At 46.4% G+C, this 22,162-nt stretch overlaps 1 protein-coding gene across 1 annotated transcript in view; it reads right to left on the bottom strand.

The window, feature by feature from the left end:
* LOC149337640 (ATP-binding cassette sub-family C member 3-like) overlaps positions 1-22,162 on the bottom strand; it is a 245,206-nt gene that overhangs the window by 154,211 nt on the left and 68,833 nt on the right. Inside the window, exons 8-10 of the mRNA XM_089553472.1 lie at positions 19,805-19,936; positions 18,171-18,333; positions 17,150-17,407 (exon numbers count right to left, since the gene is read on the bottom strand). Of these exons, the coding sequence (XP_089409598.1) occupies positions 17,150-17,407; positions 18,171-18,333; positions 19,805-19,936 (553 nt within the window). The remainder of the gene's footprint in view (positions 1-17,149; positions 17,408-18,170; positions 18,334-19,804; positions 19,937-22,162) is intronic.

Raw genomic sequence — 22,162 nt, 5'->3', positions numbered from 1 at the left:
AAGTCAAAGCCCGCCGAACGTTGTTTGGAAGCGTCCAACGAGGCACGGCAGGGCATGGCTGACGGCAGCAGTAATTTGAAATCATACCTTCCGAGACATCACACTGAACTTCCCCGCACTCCTTTGTTACTTTGAGGAGAAGTGCAAAATTTAATCGTCTATTACGTCACTATTTTAAATGGTAGTGCAAAAAACTTAGCATGCTTTACCTGCAGCCTATATAGATTTGAATCCTTGAGTATCGCGAAATTGTCAAAAAGTGGCTCAGTTGCCCTTTAACGTGCACTGACATCGCGCAGCACACGGCGCCTTTTGCGTTTCGCCTCCATTGAAACCTGGGCGCCGGGGCCGAGTTCGAACCCAGGTACACCGAATAAGTAACCGAGCGCCCTAACCAATGAGCAACCGCAGTGGGTAGTGCAACATTTACTTTTGTAGGCGCTCATGGTCTTAGGCAGCAAGTTCTATATAAAAACCCTCACGATGGGCCTGTAGGGCAATAAAGAAAAAAAATCAGTCAATGGCTGTGGAGCTCGGCTGCTGATTGCAAAAATACAAAAACCAGCGTGCTCTGTCGCACGTCGAAAAATTCAGGGGCACTTCTAAAGTGCGTAGAGGCGAAAGCGTTTTCCGCGCCACTCTGACTGCTTCTGTGGCACTGGTGGCGTCAAATGTAATTGAGTACTAATTACTAAGTGATGACAAATCACTAATTAATGGTTAATTACTGATTAATGCCTGAATACTAATTAAATGCTAATTAATGACGCTTAAGCTTCGCCTTTAGGAGTGGAACGCGCCAGCGTGTTGTAGCGCTGCCTTGCTGTTTGGACGGAACGCTTTTTGAGGAAAGGAAATGGCGCAGTAATTGTCTGTCGTCTCGGTGGACACCGCACCGTAGAGCAAGGGAGGAAGTGGGAGTGAAAGAAGAAAGACAAAGATGGCCCGTAATGAAGAAAATGAAAATCGTATTTAAGGAAAGGAAATTACGCAGTAACTGTCTCACATATCTCGGTGGACACCCGTCAAAATTCAGGGAGGGGGGGGGTGCACTTTTTTGACCTAAAGTGCGGTCACTGATGTGTGGTTAAGATGTTAAGCTTCGCCTCTAAGAGTGGAACGCGACAGCGTCTTGCAACGCTGCCAGGGAGTCCATAGAACGCCATCGCCAATTCGGTTCTACGCCTCGATCGTCGGTAAATTGGTTTTTGAGAAAGGAAATGTATCTGTCTCATATCTCGGTGGACATCTAAACCTCGCCGGAAGGGAAGCGAGGAGGATGGCAGTGAGCGAAGACACCGTGTTCACTAGACGCGCCTTTGTTCATTCCAAACCATCGAGCTGGCATGGCGGAGTGGATAGCATGCTCGTCTCGCACTCCGAAGACCTGGTTTCGATTCCCGGGCTCGACCAATTTCCTTCTCGGTTTTATTTATTTATATGGCCTGGCTAGAAAAGTTAATTAGGCTAATTGGGTAATTAAGCAATTAACTAAGCTCAATCCCACTTACTTGGAGCGTCACTATATGATCCCTTCCATTGGTCGCATGGTTACTAGCCGAAGTACAATTGGCCCCGTTTGAAATTGGCGCACTGTGACGTCACGACCGTTTCGACCAACTGAAAAGCGTGACATTTCTGTCGACAACTGCTGCTTACAACGATGAGACATTAAAGGCTTTCGCCTTAAAATCCTCAGCTGGTCTCCGTTAATCTGGAGTCCTCCACTACACAGTCTGTCATATAGCCCCAATGTCTACTCGACACGTTAAACCTGAGATATTACTACTAGTATTACCAAGAGAAGGATGTATAAATTGGTGCGGCTTCTATTTTTTTTAGAATCGCATATAAAATGACGGAAATAAGCAACGAAAGGCGGGTTCTTGGCAACGGTGGAGATGTACTAATAAGGAAAAAATTAAATACCTATTACACAAAAGGGAAATGCGGAAATACATGTGCTCGCTGGCATGCGATAGTGATTACACCCAAAAAGATGCTACTGCGATGAAGTGATTTCGTTATGCCGATTCGCTGAAATCTGCTTCTAAGAAAAAATTGCTGCCAGTCGCCAGCGGGCGGCTCCATCCGCTGTTCGCGCACTGCTCGATCTTGAATTGTCTGTCTGGCGACTTATATCTACTTTTCGCCGCCGGGATCGAACCCCGGCCGCGGCGGTTGAATTTCTTTGGAGGAGAAATTCTAGAGGCCCGTGTGCTGTGCGATGTCAGTGCACGTTAAAGAACCCCAGGTGGTCGAAATTTCCGGAGGGAGCCCTTCGCTACGGCGTCTCTCATAGCCTGAGTCGCTTTGGGACGTTAAACCCCATAAACCAAACCAAACCAAACCATACCTTCGCGCTAAAGGGGCGTTCGTGCTGTGGTCAGTGCATTTCTACATGTGCGAGCAACGAGAAACAATTTCAGCAATGAAATGATATTTTTGTCATGATTCTGCATTCTTTTGGGCACGAAGGTACGTCCTAACATGTAAGGTATATACATGTCTGAAGGGTGAAAAAAGGTTTTTGTGGCCGATTAAAACTAAGTCGAGCCCACATATAGCGAACCTGACGGTCCCGCAGGTTCCATTCGTTATATCTCATGTTCGTAGCAAGTGGATTCTACTTCCAACGGCCGAAAATACTAAGGCCGCTATAAGTGGCAATTATTTCTTACAAAGCTGCGTTATGCGTGCCTACTTGTGCAAAGCATAGCCTGCCGTGGCTCTTTCCAGGTTATCTAGGGCGGTCATTTAATCCTCGTCGAAACCTTGCTGTCAACTATCAAATTTAGGGACGGGGTATAATCATGGATGAAGTCTGCATGGCAACTGGTGGCAGGTCGGCCACGTAAATGAGATTCCTGGCAGTAGGAAGAGCTCGCACTTGGTGTTCGACGTCTCCGTCAGAGCAGGCGCTTCTGCGACTTTGTGGTCCGCAGGAATGTAGTTATCCGATGAAACATCCGGTCGGCTATAGATCAACAAAGCGTTGCCAGAAATCTGCAATCCAGATTTCGTGTTTTCGAGCTTCTTCTATCGTTACTGGCGCTTGTGGTGCAAAATGCAACCGTTGCACTGTCCGCTATATGGCAATGCCTGCACATGGCAGCGGCGCCAAAGATTGAGACGACTGGGCAGGCTATGCATACCACGTGGCTGGCATGGCCAGCAAGGATTTCAAAATTATCTAAACACTGTTTTTAGTTGATCCGCGAGATTGGTCAGTACCTTCGCTTTTGACCATGCCACTGTCTCACGCGCACCACGCTTCTTCTACTCAGGATGCTTTGCCGATCCGGCGAACGCGTAGGCAATGATCGCCCTCGTTGGCCATCGACGCAGGTTTGGCCGGCGGCTACTTACTATTTCAATAGAGAATTATAGCACATGGTTACCGTGTTTACATTAGCATTTGCAGTGTTACCGGATGCCGGACTTTCCGGTTAGTGCTGCGCACAGCAATGCCGCCTTTTAATTCCATTTCTGGGTTGACATGTTCTTTCCGGGGCGGTGTAATGAAGGTTTAGAGGCGCTATTTCATCTGCGTGCTTAGCGGAAGGACGACCTCCACAACCTCGGGCTAGTTCACCACGCCACCTCGTTCGCTATATCCGTGTGGTGTGGCCAGAGTTGTTCGTTGTATCTGTGATGAATTTCCGTTGCCCTTATGCATATTTTCACGGTTTCATCACACCCGCTCAAAATAAGCGAGCGTTCGCTATATCTGTGGCCATTAAAGTGGGCTGCACTGTACATCCGCTGACTTCATTTTTAATACACTAGTATCAAGAAAGTTTAGGTAAGGCTGTAGATGTATGGGTAGATGAAGCAATGACCGATCGCAACATTTGTCATCTGCCTTGTGGAGAGGCCGTACAGGCAAGTAAAAGCCAAGAGTGAGAAAACCGAATGAATCAGCACTCGCGAGCATGTCCAGAAAAGACAGGCAAGCACTTACTCACCTATTAAGCTTAGCTGCCAGAAAGGGGTTGTTTGTGGCTTTGGAAATAAATGCCTGAAACAAGTTGGTGGACAAATGGTGCATGCCAGATTAACCCCTCCTTATCACTCTATCAGGGGCATAAAAAATTTTGTGGACACAAAGGTTGCATTTGATAGCGCCCCAGGAAAAGTCCCAAACATTCTATCACAAACAAATTTCTTACTTTACTGTAGCGAGAAGCCGCGATTAGCTGAGTTTTTGAAGATACTGAGCTATAGAGGCTCAGCATATATAACGTGAGTCACAAAGGCGATGCCGAATAGATGATTTAAATAAAATATGTTTGGTAAGCTCTGGATTTTAGGGAGAGCCAGTGCTCCCACGAGGCTCTCATTGGGTGGGGTATGGGCGGTGGAGGGATTCTCGAACATTTTCTTACCATGTAGTAAAGGAGGGGGGACTGGCAAGTCGGTTTCGGAGTGACGGAAAGGTATCTGTCTGCATGTATACGGGCCGATACATGACAGTTTCGTTTCTCAGTAGTGCGCGAGAACGTAGAGGGCGCGTGCGGCGGCAATTCTGGGGCCCCCTAAGTACACTGCGTACGAGAAAGTCCCAACTGACTAAAGCTTCAAGGGAGACCTATTACTCGCGCTACGGGGTCTCTCAAACTGCTCAAGCAAGAGGGTCTTGTAGATGCAAAATGTATCGGCTTTTCATCCTACACCTCATAAGGTAAGGTGGTTTATAGCGTATATACATAGCCGATTTTCATTAATCTTGAGTTCGTTTCATTTTGCGGCTCTTACCGTAAATTCATCTTTTTGCTGCGGACAATAAATAAAATGGGTAAAGTGAGAAAATCTCGCATTAAACAATTTTTTCATGCTCAAGTAGCGGAGTAAACACGAGAAAAGGAAGACAGAAGACGACACGAGAGCTGAATAACAACTGGATATTTTATTCTAGGGGAAGGCGCAGGACACAGGAAACAACCCCAGAAAAACAGAACAAAGGTTAGAACTTAAAAGCCATACTGCGCGTGCACATCACAGTCGAATCGTGACGTCTTTTTCAACAAAATTCGAAGAGTATCTTCGATAGTAGACGGCACTCACCTATCTCCTGGACCTCACACAATGCCAAAAAAGCCTGACTCCTTATCTACCAAACTGGTAGATGGTGAAGGAACTTACTCATCTGCTTTCCCACTTGGAAAGACAAGTCTCATGTTTAATCACCCTGATCGAATTTGTAGGGAGATGGTGGAGGCCTGTATGATCAGGAAGGATGCAGATGAGCGTGTTGCTTCACCATACATCAATTTCGCAGATAAGGAGCCAGGCTTTCTTGGCATTGTGTGAGGTCTAGGAGATAGGGGAGTGCCGTCTACTATGGAATATAGTCTTCGAATTTCATTGAAAAAGATGTCATGACTAGATTACGATGTGCATGCGTAATATGGTTTTTTTAGTTTTAATCTTTGCTCTTCTGTTTTTTGGATTGTTCACTGTGTCCTGCGCCTTCATATACTTTTCCGAAAATGTAATAACCAGTTGTTAGTCAGCGTCTGTATCGTCTCCAGACTTCCGTTTGTCCTGTTTACTGCGCTGCTTAAGCAACCGTTACCAACTAGCCCAGTTTTATGTTCTCGTAAACAAATCTCAGCATTTTTTATTTTGTATAGCGATGTGCAAGAAAAAAGAAAACGCATATCACTGAAACCTATCTGCGTTCTAATTTTTTTTGTCCTGAACCCGTTTGAACCCGTTTGAACCGGTCCGAGACGGTCCGAACCGGTTCGAACCGGAACGGAATGGCCCTCTGGAGCCGAACCCGGAACTGAACCCGAAAGGTGTGAACCCGAACCCGAACCGAACCCGAAAAAATATCGGTTCGACACCCTGGCTCTGCCGCACAGCTTCAAAGCGGAAGATCGGATGATACCTTAACACGGGAAGGCTGCTCTTTATGGATCTCTTGTGTTGTACCCAATAAAACAATACACAACTCAGGGGCACTACGAACTGCGTGGGCTCAGGCAGAAGGGCTGGCGGAAAGAAGATAGAGAGGGATAAAGAGGAAGAAGGAAGCCAGGAATATTCTTATTATTTGTTTTCAGTTTTGTTGATTTTTTTTTTATCCTCTCCGTGCCCTTCTTGTGGTAGACTCCCCCGGTGTTCCTCTCCCGTGTGCTTTCATTTTGCCTTTACTACGTACAGGTGAATACCAACCTTTTCCACCCGATTCTTGGCCGATCCCCCAGAGTGGATATGTGCCATTCTGTCGTAGGCTACAACAACAACAACAACATCAACCAGAAGTGCGTTCCGGTTGGTTACTCGTTGACTGAAAGTTTTCTTTTAAAGAATCTTTTGCTGAAACCTTTTATTCAAAGATAGCGCTCGTCTCGTCACTGCTCAGTACACGTTCTTGAACTCTTGCGCTTCTAGAGCGCTAGCTCTACTGGTCGCGTTTCGGACCTCTGAATATGCTTTTTCCATGGATAGAACCCAAGATGGCGGCTGGTAACCGAGCTGGTTACATAATAGCATAAAAAAAAAATTAGGAGTCACTTTGGCGACTAAAGTGGTGCAAGGCGAAAGCCTTAGTACAGCATTCTGTCACGAATGTGGTTGTGAATGATGATTCAAGTACTGCCAGCGAATGACGCGTCCATTGGCTGTCTGCGTGTGTTACTGATGTCTGGTTAACATGTTAAGCTTCGCCTGTAAGAATGGAACGCGACAGCGTCTTGCAACGCTGCCAGGGAGTCCACAGAACGCCATCGCCAATTCGGCTGTACGCCTTGCTGGACGGTAAATTTATTTTTTGAGGAAAGGAAATGTATCTATCTCGCATATCTGGGTGGACACCTGCACCACGCCGTAAGGGAAAGGGGGAAGAGGGGAGTGAACGAAGACGCCGTATTAGCTAGACGCGCCTTTGTTCATTCCAAACCATTCAGCTGGCATTACGGAGTGGCTAGCGTGCTCGTATCGCACTCCGGAGACCCTGGTTCGATTCCCCAACTCGACCAATTTCGTTCTCGGTTTTATTGATTTATGCGTTCTAACTAGAAAGGTTAATTAGGCTATTTCATATTTATATTATTGTATTTCTATCCATCGTGTTCTGTCATTCAGCTGTCAATTGTTGGAACTGTCTAGGATGTTCGACACAACGTATATGAAACGAGCAACGTCGAACTGAGTGGGAAGTGCGTGGTGGTGGAGCGAACGCGGTTTCGTATTTATCTGTTTTTTTCAGCAGCGTCTTCTTCCGCGGACGCTGTTGTCGCTGCGGCGCGCGTCTTTCTTTTCTTTTCCTCTTTCTTCTGACCTCTTCATTCTCCTCTATCTTAATTAGGCTAATTGATTAATTAAGCAATTAACTAAACTCAGTCCAACTTAGTTGGAGCATCACTATACGATCCCTTTGATTAGTTGCATGGTTACTAGCCAAAGTACAATTGGCCCCATTTGAAATTCGCGCACTGTGACGTCACGAGCATTTCGACCAATTGAAAAGCGTGACATTTTCTGTCGACAACTCCTGCTTACAACGATGAGGCATTAAAGGCTTCTGCCTTAATATTAAAAAGCGGCACCGTTGTGCAGAAGCACCGCAACAAGAAACGAAATTGTCGTTCCGGTATATATACAAGGTGTTTCATGTAACTTCAACCAAAGATTTAAAAAAAGCGGTAAACAGCAGCCCACTGAAACCAACGATGCATTGTTTGCCATCATGTGGCGCTCCTCAGAATATTTTTTTATTGTGCTTCATGAGTTAATTAACTAAGATGAATTATACAAATTTTAAGATATTCATTTTAGTGCAAAGACCGTTACGTTAGGTTGTAGAGCAGGTTTATAAACAACCGATCCATTTTATTGTAGCGTCGTATCTCCTACGGGGCCCTTTTTTCCGGCATCTAAAGAAATCCCGCGAATTATGAAAAAATACAACGTGACTACACTCGTGCGCTACCAAATTGCAGCGCTTTCAGCGGCGTTTCGTGCAAACGGAGCGTGCCCGGTCACCGTGGCGCAGTGGCGACAGGCGACCGTAGAGACAGTGCATCAGCACTTTACGCAGCGGCGCGACGGCCGTTCACCTCGCCACGATCAGCAGGCACGCTCCGTTTCCTCGAAACTCCGCTGAGAGCGCTGCATTTTGGTAGCGCACGAGCGTAGTCACGTGGTATTTTATGCGAAGCATACTACTTTAGCTACCACTTCAGCCCTTCACCGTGGTTATGTGCCTCCAAATCACCTGATACATGACGTCACACCACGTGACACGACGGCGTCACGACAGAAGAGAAACGGGGGCCCACCTCGCGCCGTCGCTGTGGTTGTGCGCCTCCAAATCACGTGATACATGACGTCACACCACGTGACACGATGACATCACGACAGTTGAGAAACGGGGGCCCACCTCGCGCCGTCGCTGTGGTTGTGCGCCTCCAAATTACGCGACACGATGATGCTTCGCATTCTCCAGGCTTAACCAAGTTAAGCCTCAGCCATTTTTTTTTCATAATTGGCGGGCTTTCTTTAGATGCCGGAAAAAAGTACCCCGCAGGAAATACGACGCTACAAGAAACTGGATCGGTTGTTTATAAACCTGGTCTGCAACCTAACGTAACGGTCTTTGCACTAATATAAATATTTGAAAATTTGTATAATTCATCTTAGTTAATGAACTAATTAGGCGCAATAAAAAAATATTCTGAGGAGCGCCACATGATGCGGACAATGCATCGTTCGTTTCAGTGGGCGGCTGTTTAGCGCTTTTTTTTAAAACCTTGGTTCAAGTTACGTGAAACACCCTGTATATCCCTTCTGGCCGCTGTCAAAGACAGGCCATTTAGTCTCGATATTACAGTAAACTTTGTGGGTGAACCTTTTGCTGCAGAATGTTCCGGATGGTGTCGTACGGTTTGGCGTTTCGTGCAGCATAAACTTACTAGTAATTTATAGCCTAGCTCGCGGCAGGGATTTGAACCAGTGACTTATGTGCACCCAATACCACGTCGTTACGAATCTTCATGCGGCCATTGTGGCTCAGCCGTTTGTTACAGATTGTTCAGGGTGGTCGCATACGATTTCGCGTTTCGTTCATCATAAACTGCCTATAGTTAAGTTAGAGCCTGGTTCGCGGCAGGGTTCCGAGTCGGCAACTTAAGTTAGTGCTTTAACGCTCGGTGTTCCATCGCTGCCTCGGCGTCCGCTCATTTTTTTTTCTTCCTCATAATGAGCTACACATAAACCCACATTAGCACCCTTGTGTGTATTTGAGAAACGCAGTGGGGACTGCTGTCGGAAGCCGGATCATTAGTTTTCTGTGTCTCTTGTGGTCGCCGTCTGTGAAGAGCGCACCAGTGATTTATCGCTTCGCCCGCACCTGCTTCCTGTTGAGCCCGGAACTTTCTGGGGAATGTTTTTGACCAGGCCCGACGTTGTGAATCGCACTGGAACTCATGGCAACGGATCGTCGAATCTCTGCATGCGTTGGTGCTTCACAGCGGCACACAGCAGCTGGATGGCACGGCGCCGCATGCGCTAAGGGTACCAGAGAAACCGGCAGCGTATTCGCCAACTGCAGCCTGTACAGCCACAAGGCTTGAAACCACGGTGAATTGATCACGGTGACTGAAGATTGTCACAACGGCTTACCTAAAAGGATAATCAATCCTCTTAAACGGCGTTACATGCCACTAAGCATCACGATTTGCGACCTAAAAGGGAAAAAAATGGAAAAAAAAATGAAATTAAAAAAGCAATAAAATTACAGTACAGAGAGCGGAGTCGAACGGCCAACCTTCCATACGCAACATGTGCCTCTAATCCACTGCGCCATAGCGGCTTTTTTTTTTTTTAGAGCGCAGCTCTTTGGCGTCCGTTCCTGGGTTTCGCGTCGTCGTCGGCGTCGGCGTCGGCGTCGGCTTCGTAACCAGCTCCGCCCCCAATGTCACGCTTTTCAATTGGTCGAAATGCTCGTGACGTCACAGTGCGCGAATTTCAAATAGGGCCAATTGTACTTTGGCTAGTAACCATGCAACCAATCAAAGGGATCGTATAGTAATGCTGCAACTAAGTTGGACTGAGTTTAGTTAATTGATTAATTAATCAATTAGCCTAATTAATATAGAGGAGAATGAAGAGGTCAGAAGAAAAGAAAAGAAAGACGCGCGCCGCAGCGACAACAGCGTCCGCGGGAGGAGACGCTGCTGAAAAAAACAGATAAGTACGAAGCCGCGTTCCCTCCACCACCACGCAGTTCCCCACTCAGTAAGACGTTGCTCGTTTCATATACGTTGTGTCGAACATCCTAGACAGTTCCAACAATTGACAGGTTAATGACAGAACACGATGGATAGAAATACAATAATATAAATATGAAATAGCCTAATTAACCTTTCTAGTTAGACCGCATAAATCAATAAAACCGAGAACGAAATTGGTCGAGTTGGGGAATCGAACCAGGGTCTCCGGAGTGCGATACGAGCACGCTAGCCACTCCGTAATGCCAGCTGAATGGTTTGGAATGAACAAAGGCGCGTCTAGCTAATACGGCGTCTTCGTTCACTCCCATCTTCCCCCTTTCCCTTACGGCGAGGTGCAGGTGTCCACCCAGATATGCGAGAGAGATACATTTCCTTTCCTCAGAAAATAAATTTACCGTCCAGCAAGGCGTACAGCCGAATTGCCGATGGCGTTTTGTGGACTCCCTGGCAGCGTTGCAAGACGCTGTCGCGTTCCACTCGTACAGGCGAAGCTTAACATGTTAACCACACATCGGTAACACATGCAGACAGCCAATGAACGCGTCATTCGCTGGCAGCACTTGATTCATCATTCACAACCACATTCTTAACGTACGCTCCCTTGCCGCACATGCCAAGGACGTACACCACGATCACATTCTGCGCCATTCCTCTGTACTTTGCTTTGCTGAAACCTGGATGGATCCCGAAGAGCCTCTCGAAATCATAGATTTCCTATACTGCTGTGGTGCTCGCAGAGACCACAACAGAGCGGCGGGAGTCGCTATCTACTTGCGCACAGGTCTCTCTGCAATACCAGTCGAAATGTTTGGCACGTCACATGAAGTTGGCGAACTGTGCGCCGCAAAGTTGCCCAACGGCTTGCTAGTAGTAGCTGCCTACTTCGCCCCTACCGCACTCACGAAAGACGTCGTGCACTTCCTGCAACTCGCATTAACCGTCCATCGATCCACACCGATGTTAGTAGGGGGGGACTTTAATGTTGACATAAATACAAACAGCAATTTCCTAACACTTATGCGGGAGAACATCCCGTTCCTCTCGCTCGTAACGCGTCCCACGGCTGTGACAACCTCGCGAGGCACTTGTATAGATCTCGTCTTTGAGAATCAAGCATTGGTGTACCAAGTCGAACATATATCAGTCTATTTCTCCGACCACAAAGCTTCCTTCATGACTGTCAAGAACTGTTAGTGGAATCTTTGTTAAAGGAATACGTGTGAAAAATAAAAAAAAAACTCTGTGATAGCGCATACATGTGTTGCTCGATTTCTTTGCCTCAATATATCGAAAAGGTGAAACAGCTTATTTGCTGCGCTCAAATTTCGCATTAGGAAGTAACGTAATCGTCGGTAATTTTTTATTTATTGCCTGACTTCGGCAAGAACCACAGTACACAAATACACTTACAGAGCGCAATGAGCAATAATTAACAACACTATCCGCCCAGGGGTGCGTGGCTTCATCATATTAAAACTCCTTAAGCGTCACCAAAGGCTCGACTCTTTCGAGCCACTCGGGAGCTTCAGGAGCAAGTTTCTGAACTTCAATATACTTATGCATGCACTCCCGAAAATAGATCCGTGCTGGCCGTGCATCAGGATCGCAGTGATATCCTGCCATTCTGGAGCGCCAAATACAATGGAGGCCCATTAGCATAATGACGTCGAATGGTGTCCCATCCTCACTCTCTACAGGCAAGTACCGAATACCATGAGCGTCGAGCGGAAATTCCTTTTTTAAAGTCCGTTGCAAGATGTCCCAAAAGTATACCCCCTCCCAACAGTGCAAAAAAAACGTGGTCTATTGTTTCTGGTTGTTTACAAATTAAACAATGTGATCCCCAAGATAGAAATAACTGCTTCCTTTCCAAGAATTCCTTTACTGGTAGTGTTCCGGTATGTAATTTAAAGAAAAAAGTTTTTGCACTTGGCGGCACCTGCATCGCCTTCACACGCTTAAGTACGTCGCGTCCCTGGCCTCCATTGTATAAGGCCCTGTACATAGGTTGTGGAAGAACTACATCGCACAAATCTTTATACAACTTCTTCCTGCTAACAGAAGATAAATATTCATACGAAAATCGAACAGACAGGAATCGAACACTCGCGACAACCTCTCTAAAGTAACCAAAAATACGTCCCGAGAAACTTTCGGTTGTGACAACAAAGTCCGGCAGTGCATTTCCGAGCCTTAATTGGCACACAGTGCGCAAAAACGGATCGCTTACATCGCGCACAAAACAAAATCTGCTTACAATCTGCCGCAGAAATAAGTGTCCCAGACTCAGGCCGCCATCCTTCACCCGCCTAAACAAATTGGTCCGGCTACAGCGTTCCCAGTCCGCAGCCCACACAAAAACGGCAAAGATCCGGTGCAGTCTCTGTACGTTCATCCTTGCACAATGCAACACTTGCATCACGTACCACAGCCTAGACATAAAAAACAGATTGCACACCGTGGCCCTTGCGAAAATTGAAAGGTGTCGCCCTTTCCACCTTTCCACCTTTTCACGCGTGGCTTGCGTCTGTGCTTTCCAGTACGAATCGCTATCGCGATAACCGTCCAGTGGAACGCCTAAGTACTTTACTGGGGTCGTCACCCAGGACACGTTTGCAAAATTGCCGGGCTTCGTTGGCCATTCTCCGTGCCAAAGCCCCAGGGACTTTGACCAATTCACTTTACTACCGGTGATCTTGGTGAATTCTTTTACGCATGCCACGGCCTCGGTTATACCTTCCCGGTTCACTGTGAACACCGCGACATCATCCGCATAAGCCAGCAGCTTAACTTCTGCTGCCTGTAGCTGGAATCCTCGAATTTTTTCACTTTCCATGATATTCAAACACAACGCTTCAATGTAAATGCAGAATAGAAGAGGGCTGAGGGGACAACCCTGGCGCACCGAACGCTGCAGGCTAATGGGGGCCCCCAAACTCTTATTTACAATTAATCTTGTCGTGCAGCTCCGGTACGCCAAGGCCACTCCCTCACAAATAATGGACCCTAAATTCACATGGTCGAGTATGCAGAACAGGATATCGTGCGAAACACAATCGAATGCCTTCTCAAGATCTAGCTGAAGGATGGCTACACAGCTATTTGTGTAATCACAACATTCCAGCACACACCTCGCTTTATGAATATTGGAAACAATAGAGCGTCCCTTGATCCCACACGTCTGGTGGGGACCGACTATATCCTGAATTACTGACTGTAGTCTACGGGCTAAAATCTTCATGAAAACTTTATAATCCACATTTGTGAGGGCGATAGGACGATATGCTGTGACCTGCTTTAACTTTTCTGCGTCATCGAATTTAGGGATTAGCACTGTATGGGATTTACCATAAGACGGCAGCCGAGCTGAACGGATCGCAGGGTCATGGGCTCCAGCGGAGCAGCGATAGCGGCCTTTGACGGCCGCGGAAACAGGATCGATGACTGCGGTGATAAGGATTACCAGATTATTTTGCCGGCACTGCCAACAGGACGTGTTGTTTTCAACACCGTTTTTCTTCACGGCGACGTGCGAGCGAGGCCGTTCCGGGTCGAGGATTTCCGAGACGCCCTGGCCGAGACCGGTACGCTCCCCGACGTGGTCGCGTTGGGGGCGTACCACTGCTTCATAGCGGCGATGTCAAGCCGTCGTTCTGAATGAATATTTATAACCAGCCTTAATGTGGCTGCTACCTGCCGGTGGGCGGCGCTGTCATCGCTGGCTGTACCGGCTGCATTTGGCGAACACGCAAACCGGCAGAGCAGTTAGCGTGAAAACATCTGCCGGCACGTAGGACGGATTTTTTCCGCGGGGTCTGGCCGTCTGGACGGAGATTTATCCCGGTAAGACGTCCTTAGGCGTCCCGGATCAGTGGCGCCCCCACGGAGGATGACGACAGATATTGTGAACTCTCTTACCATGCCCTCGCCCAGCTACTGTGGCGCGACGCGACAGGCCGCAACAAGTCCGTTTCCATTGAATGGCCAAGGACCGGTTCGACTGGTATCGGTGGCGGTCAGCGCTGCATGTATACATTCACTTTCTTGGAGCTCCTCTTCTGTGGGTGGTGTTCGCTTGCGAGGGCCTGTCTCGTACTTCTGTTCTTTTGACTGCGAAGTGAAGTTTTGGGTTTACTTCTGGTCCTCCTTCGCCGTGGACGCGCCAGCCCTCCGATTGGCCACCCTCTCGGCGTGCCCGCGCATTATAGTTTCAGTGCGAAATCGTCACAAGACAGCTAAACATGGCTTTGAAATAAAAGAAATTATGCCTGTCACCATGGCGCCGTTTCGGTTATTCGTATTTTTCCAAGCCTTAAAAATAATGAATCGAAAGGATTACCGCAGAATACTGGTAGTATTCTTTCTTCCCATATAAACGTGTGGCTCGTAGAACACTTCGTTGAGAAACGCCATCATGACCTCTTCTCTTTCTGTTGTGTTTCCTGATTCTGTGGAGACCGTACCAGTGGTGCCTTGTGTTACAAGACATTCTAATAATCTGTGAAGTTCCGGTCGTTTCATGCCAAACTGCCCGAATTACATAACAGAAGAGAACTAGCATCAGCATATAGAATTATTTGGACGTGAAAACTGCTGCCAACTGTCTTCATATCATAAAGGAAATGAGCTTTCGACCGAGTTCCCCACCAGCGTCTCTTGGCTAAACTTTCCTCCCTTTCACTGCACCCGCTGATATTATCATGGATTCGCAGTTTCCTAACAAATCGTTCGCAATACACCGTCATCGACAACCATCCTTCTACCGTTACTAAAGTTACCTCCGGAGTGCCCCAGGGCTCAGTTCTTGGGCCGCTCCTGCTTCTTGTCTTTATCAATGACCTTCCTGCCGGCATTTCATCATCCATCCGTTTGTTCGCAGATGATTGCGTTCTTTACCGCCGTGTTAGCGCTACGAACGACCAGTCATTGCTGCAAGATTACCTGAACTTGATACAAAGTTGGTGCTCGACCTGGCTCATGAAATTGAACGAAACTAAATGCAAGTTTATGCACGTGTCCCGTATACGATCTAACCTGCACTTTTCATACACGCTAAACAGGACCGCGCTATCTGAAGTTGAATCCTACAGATACTTCGGCATAGAAATAACAAGTAATCTTAACTGGTCGAAGAACATTACGTCCCTGGCTGCTAGCGTTTCTAAATCACTAGGTTTCATCAGACGATCGCTCACATTTTCTCCCCCTAAGGTTAGACTTATCGCATACGAAACTTTCATCCGAACTAAACTTGAATATGCATCGAGCATTTGGAATCCCCACCAAGAGTATTTAGCACATATGTTAGAGGCCATTCAAAATCGAGCTGCTCGGTTTATAACATCAAATTATGATTCTTGGTCCAGTGTTACTAATATCAAATCCTCCGTTGGTTTACCTTCCTTGGCATCCCGTCTTAAAATAGCAAGGTTCTGTCTATTTCATAAACTTTATTATAATTATTCCCAACTGCGGGAGAGCCTAATTTTGCCCCCTTTAAGACCATCACGACGTTTGTTTAATTGCCGTAGTATTCAACGCATTCATGGTTCAACCAATGCGTTCAATTCCTCGTTCTTGCCAGCAGCCATAGCCGAGTGGAATGTCCTTCCAGACAGTGTTGTGAACAAAGTTAATTCCCTAAAATTTAAACAGATGTTAATTGATTTATTCCCCAAATTATTCCTGTTGAAGGCCCTTTTTCTTTTTCTTTTCTTTTTTTCCTTCTTTTTCTTGTTTTTACCTACTTACTCGCTTGTTTTTCTTTTGAAGTGTTCACAGCTGTATCTACATGTGTCTAAGTTTATTTTCCAACTTTTAAGGCGGAAGCCTTTAACGCCTCATCGTTGTAAGCAGGAGTTGTCGACAGAAATGTCACGCTTTTCAATTGGTCGAAATGGTCGTGAGGTCACAGTGCGCGAATTTTAAACGGGGCCAATTTTACTTTGGCTAGTAACCATGCAACCATGCTCCAACTAAGCGAGACTGAGTTTAGTTCATTGCTTAATTAACCAATTAGTCTAATTAAGTTTTCTAGTCAGACCAGGAAAATAAATAAAACTGAGAAGGAATTTGGTCGAGCTGGGGAATCGAACCAGGGTCTCCGGAGTGGGAGACGAGCGCGGTAACCACTCCACCGTGCCAGCTCGATGGTTTAGAATGAACAAAGGCGCGTCTACTGAGTACGGTGTCTTCGTTGACTCCCATCTTCCTCACTTCCTTTAAGGTGAGGTTCAGGTGTCCACCGAGGTATGCGAGACAGACACATTTCCTTTCCTCAAAAACTAATTTACCGACGAGCAAGACGTAGAGCCGAACGGGCGATGGCGTTCTGTGGCCTCCCTGGCAGCGTTGCAAGACGCTATCGCGTTCCACTCGTACAGGCGAAGCTTAACATCGTAACCACACATCATTGACACCAGCAGCAACACCGCGCTTAAGGCTTTCGCCTCTCCGCGCTTTAGGCCAACAAAGCGCACCCCCTGAATTTTGTTCTTTGTGACTTGATTACTGCTCGCCCCCCCCCCCCCCCCCCTTATGTAATGCCCCCTGGGGCCCTTAAGGGTAAATAAATGATGATTATGATGATGATGATGATGATAACCTTTACAGCAGTGTTTAGAAACTGGGGATAAAGATGTAGCGTTTATGCTGCTGCGTTTATGCCGCTTCACTTGCAGTAACGTCAAGTCTGTAGACAATTTCCTTCGCTGACAGCCTTTGTGTAGCCTGGCGTTGTGAGCAGCAATGAAGGGAAGAGTACGGACAAAGACCTCGTGATTTTGCCCAACGTACCATACACAGCTCTCACTGTGAAGCACAAGGTTTAAATTACCCTAAAAAAGTGAACTCGCCTATAAGGGTCGGATAGATGCATTACATATTAAGCTGTCTGCCTCACTCACCCAAATCAAGTTCTGGAGGAGCGGGCACAGCAGGGGCAGACAGAGCATGAGGACGGTCCATGCGGCGCAGCATAGCGACGGTCCGACGCCAGCGCGAGCAGCGAGCATCGAGAAGAGAACGGGCAGCAGCAGCGCTCCGTACAACGGCAGGGGGACGGGGAATGAGCAGACGCACACCCGCCAACAGTCGACGCCCAGGAGCGAGGTAATGTGGCCTACGGGATAGCGAGCCCTGGTTAGGGCCGACATCGCTGTCACCTGTAATGAAAGCGCACGTCAACGGCGACTTGTCGCTTCAAAATGTAGTTGCTTTGTGAACCTTCGCACTTTTTGTTTTCCATTTTTATCAGAATCTATCATCTGCTGGAGCAATTTTGTCGGCTCGGAAGCATCGACACGAAAACCCTGCGTTACGAAAAAAAGTAGCGGCGCTACAAAGCCCGCAATTACTTCAAAACGATTTGATGCCATAAATAGAGGAAAAATACGAATAACCAGCATTAGTCGCAGCGAGTACTTGAAATTGCACCAGCTACGAAGGAACAGAATGAAATTGCAATTATAGTAGAATTAAAATAGAACTGTAACAGAAATTCAATACGACTATAATGCTTTGGCATCACTCGCATGTAAGTTCCTTATGTGCCCCCTGTAGTTTTATTGGTATTTTCTGCATTGTATTACGACGCCTTTTTATGTGCAATATTATTGTGCTATGACAAGTTGTTTTTGCAATTTTTTCTGCTGTTGTATAACCGCCTTGCTTGTTGCTAAATGCCTCTTGCATTATTCAGCTCCCCATAAATGCACGATTTGTTTATGCTCAACTGACACCGTCAGTGGAAACAATTAGACCCCTTTCTGTAGCATTTTCAGCACGTAGTATGCCGTTTGAGTGCGAACGGTAAACTTGAACTGAGACTGAAAGAAGAACTTAAACTAACTTAGGCACAATGTAGGCAAAGCACTTCAAATCGCGGGGACCACGGGAAACGCCGTAGCAATGGCTGCCGGTGAGTACCTTTTGGAATACGAGACCCTGAAGCATGGAGCGCACTCTGCTGGCAAAAAGGCACAGGAGGTCCAATTGGTAGGTAGTTATCAGCAATTCAAAAGCGGTTGTTCCAGAAAAGAGAAGGATAGCTGCCTGCATGCCAACGCCGCTGCAGCTGTTTATGAGTAACCTTGAAAAACAGGACACAATGCTAATTAATGTACAAAATACAACTTTCTTATTTTGGTTGTCAGAGCATGTCAACCAACTGTAAAACTGTAGGGTTCAGCGCTGAATGGAAAGAGATAATAAGGATTCGTGACTAATATAGTCTGAAGCATACTAGAAGTGTCCGGGAAATATGAGTACTAACATAGCAAAGGGGACAAACAGGAACGAAGGAAGGAACTCGATCTGGTCAGGTCTTTTTCAAGAACACAAACTGCAAGTAGAGTTGATGTTTTGAGATTATATACGACTATATATTTGCGATACGTTTAGCTTGCGCTTAGATTAACTGTCGCACAATGGGTTAAGTGTCGACAGTATGCGCTGCACATCATTTGTTCGCAAGCGCTGCTTTTGACATTTGTTTACTTGTTTAAAATTAACTCAACACCTCAAAATATCCTTTAGATAATACTATTTCTTAAGCACCAAGTTGTTAAATTTGCTTTCGTTTTCCATACTGCCCACAGTGACCGTTAGCTTCAGTGGAAGATCAATTTCTGCGGTTAGTTCAAGTCCCAAAGTAAAACATATTTAACGCAAAGCGTAATTATTATTACTGGGTTTATAATGGCTGGTCGGCCGATGTTGACTGCAAATATTGGCACAGTTAGACTAGTTTTCTATATCTCTGAAGGCACATTGAATGATTAAGAGTCATGTGAAACGGCCTGAATGTGTCGCACGAAACAGTCTAGATCGCTTGAAAAATCAAGCTGAAAAGAAACATAATTTTAAAATCTAGATTTTAGGAGAAGCAAAGGCCAGTCACTATAAAGACCATGAGTGTAATGGGTGCATTCGCGCTAGGAGCGTCCCCTTCGAAACAGTCCGGTGGCAGGGTCGGTATTTTGTCCATAAATTTTTGTACTCGTTAAGCTTCAAACCCTATAAACCTATCAGTCAATTTTTCAAAATTCTGGTTTGACTAATAGCTACGGTCACTGACTTTGAAATCTGAGGTTTAAATGCACTATTTCTTTAATAGTTCTTAGTAACGTCTACCGTGGATGCATTTACATTACCCTTTCTTTCCATAAACCTTAGAGTCTCGAAATACTAGTTGTGTCTGACATCTGATAGGATACTGCCAGATTCTACATCATGTGTAGCTAACACTGCGGATTCAAACTGGGGGCTCTAAAATCCTGAAGCGACACATGCGCTCTGAAGGACGCCGTCAGCGGACGCCAGTGACCACCCCGGAGTTCTCAAACTTGTGCTGGCAATTTCGCCTCTATCGCAATTCGGCTGCCTCCGCCGGCATTAAACTACACGACCGTGGGATCAGCAGCCGAATGCAAAGCCACGGAGCCAGAGAAGCGGGTTTTACTATAAAGCTTCGAGTGTCACACCATGTGTAGTGGGTGTACGAGAATTGATGAATACAAAGAGAATATGCAACTTGCACTGCGGCTGGAGTAATCACTCACTCCAAGGCTGGGATCCTAGCGAAAATGCAGGCATAGTATCCAACGGTGGACAAAGATATCCGTAAGAAGTCCACCCACAGAACTCCTAAGAACGTGGTCATGAACGCTCGCCGGCATCCAGGCCGAATGTTACTGGGAAGAACACAGGAAATAAATGAGCGCTCGAACTCCTCATAGCTACAGTAATATAGGTATGGTTTGCTCATATTCTCGAATGCATATCCTGTGCTCGTGAGCCGACGTGGATCTCTTTCTCTTTATGGCCTTTACAATGTACTGAAAATAAATATCGATGTAAAAGAGGTCGTATACATGAGGAGCTATGCAATTAGCAGCCGTAATAGGCTAGGAATGGTAATCTCATTAATCGGTTGTTACTGTAAATTGTAGCGTCAGTCAAGTCATTAAAGCAGGCAGCGTTACTTCCTTAAGAAGCGATTTACGCGCTCTTGATTAGCTCCAATGAGACGCGTTTTATCAGTACTGCCAACAAGGTGATCGTTTACTGTGAGCCAGACGTTATGGGAACCACCACCAAAACTAGAGATGGTTTCATGTTTCATTAAAAAGAGTATTTCTGTGTCGGAAGGAGTGGTTTTCGTGTGTGCCATGTGTGAACGGCCCTTTACAAAAATATTATGTGGTGTTTACGTCTGCAGCTTTACAAACACAGCTTTAGTACAGAGTGTACTGAAAATGCTGCCGTGGTATGAAAATTTATTGAGGCAGATTGGGCTGGTTCATCTGCAGAGCAACGGAACTGTGAAACACCTTAAAAAAATAGACACACCGGACAGATTACGCATCAGCGGGCCTGTTTTCTTAAACATTTTTTTTTTTTACATTTCGCGGAAGTTTAACTAATCGGTAACTGGTACGAATATACCACTGCTTGTGTGGAATACATAAATTCCCTAAGCAGGAATTTCGTTTTTTCATATGATAATGCTACACTGGAGCATCAGACCAGTTCGCGAAATTCAGCCGACAGACATGTAGATGTACTACTTCGTTGTAAAAATGGCTGCCTGTGCATACTTGTGTCTAAGGTTTGCTCTAACAGAAGGTGCATCAGTGGGAATATTTCTTTTAGAAAGGAACCTATGTACTCCAATGCCCCCATTCGTCTTCGCTGCGAGGATGTGATCTGAGCAGTATGGTGCAAACAACATCGCAGCCACACTTCATGGGTATGCTTAAGTACGCTTTATTTTCTCAAGGTGCAGTTCAAGATATTTTCAAATAAATTGATAAAAATGCATAATAATTGAAGATTTAAACTTTATTTCATATAATGGCCTGCTGCGTGGATTGAGACAAGAGACAAGAAACGTATTCCAGCGCTGATGAAGCAGCGGATTCTAGAATCGAGAATGTGGGCCCGGCACATAACATGGGTATTGAAGCAGACGCGATTTAAAGATTGGAACACGATTTACGCTCAAACTTTTTCGTCTGTGTTTTAATGCATTTCATTTGTGGCATTGGAAAGCAATTTAAATATTGAAAAGTGGTTAGTAATACTTTATAGGAAGAATATAGTCTTGTTTTTTTCAGTAAAACATGAATTTTACACTTTCATTCATTCATTCATTCATTCATTCATTCATTCATTCATTCATTCATTCATTCATTCATTCATTCATTCATTCTGTAAAGAGGAAGATGAGCAGCGGCAGCCGCCGCTCCGCTAGCGCGCGGCGCGAGATCGCTGGCTGGATGACCGAAGCTCGGACCGGCATTTTGGCTATCTGTCGCTAAGTTCCTTTCCCCGGAAATCCTGCTACAATTTGGCGGAGGTGCTGGGTACAGCCTTTGGCCAACGTCCTGGAGCTTCGCAGCAGAACGATCGCTCCAGTCATGTCCACCGACGCAAGCCAGTCATCTTCCCTTTCGCCTACGCCCGTCGTTTGCCCTGGCGCTCTCCGACAGCGGGACCCAGCCATTTTTACCGGGTCCGATGATCACGACGTGGAGGATTGGCTTGCCTCCTACGAGCGGGTAAGCGGCCACAACCGGTGGGACGACGCCATGAAATTGAACAACGTGGTGTTTTACCTCTCGGACGTGGCCAGCCTATGGCACAGGAACCATGAATCAGACTTTACCACCTGGTCTGCCTTCAAACGAGCCTTTTCTGACATCTTTGGGCGCCCTGCAGTACGCAAGCTGCGCGCTGAACAGCGCCTGCGAGTGAGAGCCCAGCTACACGGAGAATCGTTCACGAGTTATATCGAGGATGTCATCAACCTCTGTTCAAGGGTGGACTCGTCTATGACCGAGGCGGACCGGATTAAGCATGTCCTGAAAGGCATCGAAACGGAAGCATTTCAGATGCTTATCGCCCGGAACCCTACC

Source organism: Amblyomma mixtum, chromosome 7 (assembly GCF_055824585.1).
Source record: "Amblyomma mixtum isolate Tamu chromosome 7, ASM5582458v1, whole genome shotgun sequence".
NCBI classification, from domain to species: Eukaryota; Metazoa; Arthropoda; class Arachnida; order Ixodida; family Ixodidae; genus Amblyomma; species Amblyomma mixtum.
This window is presented reverse-complemented; position numbering and strand designations above follow the sequence as displayed.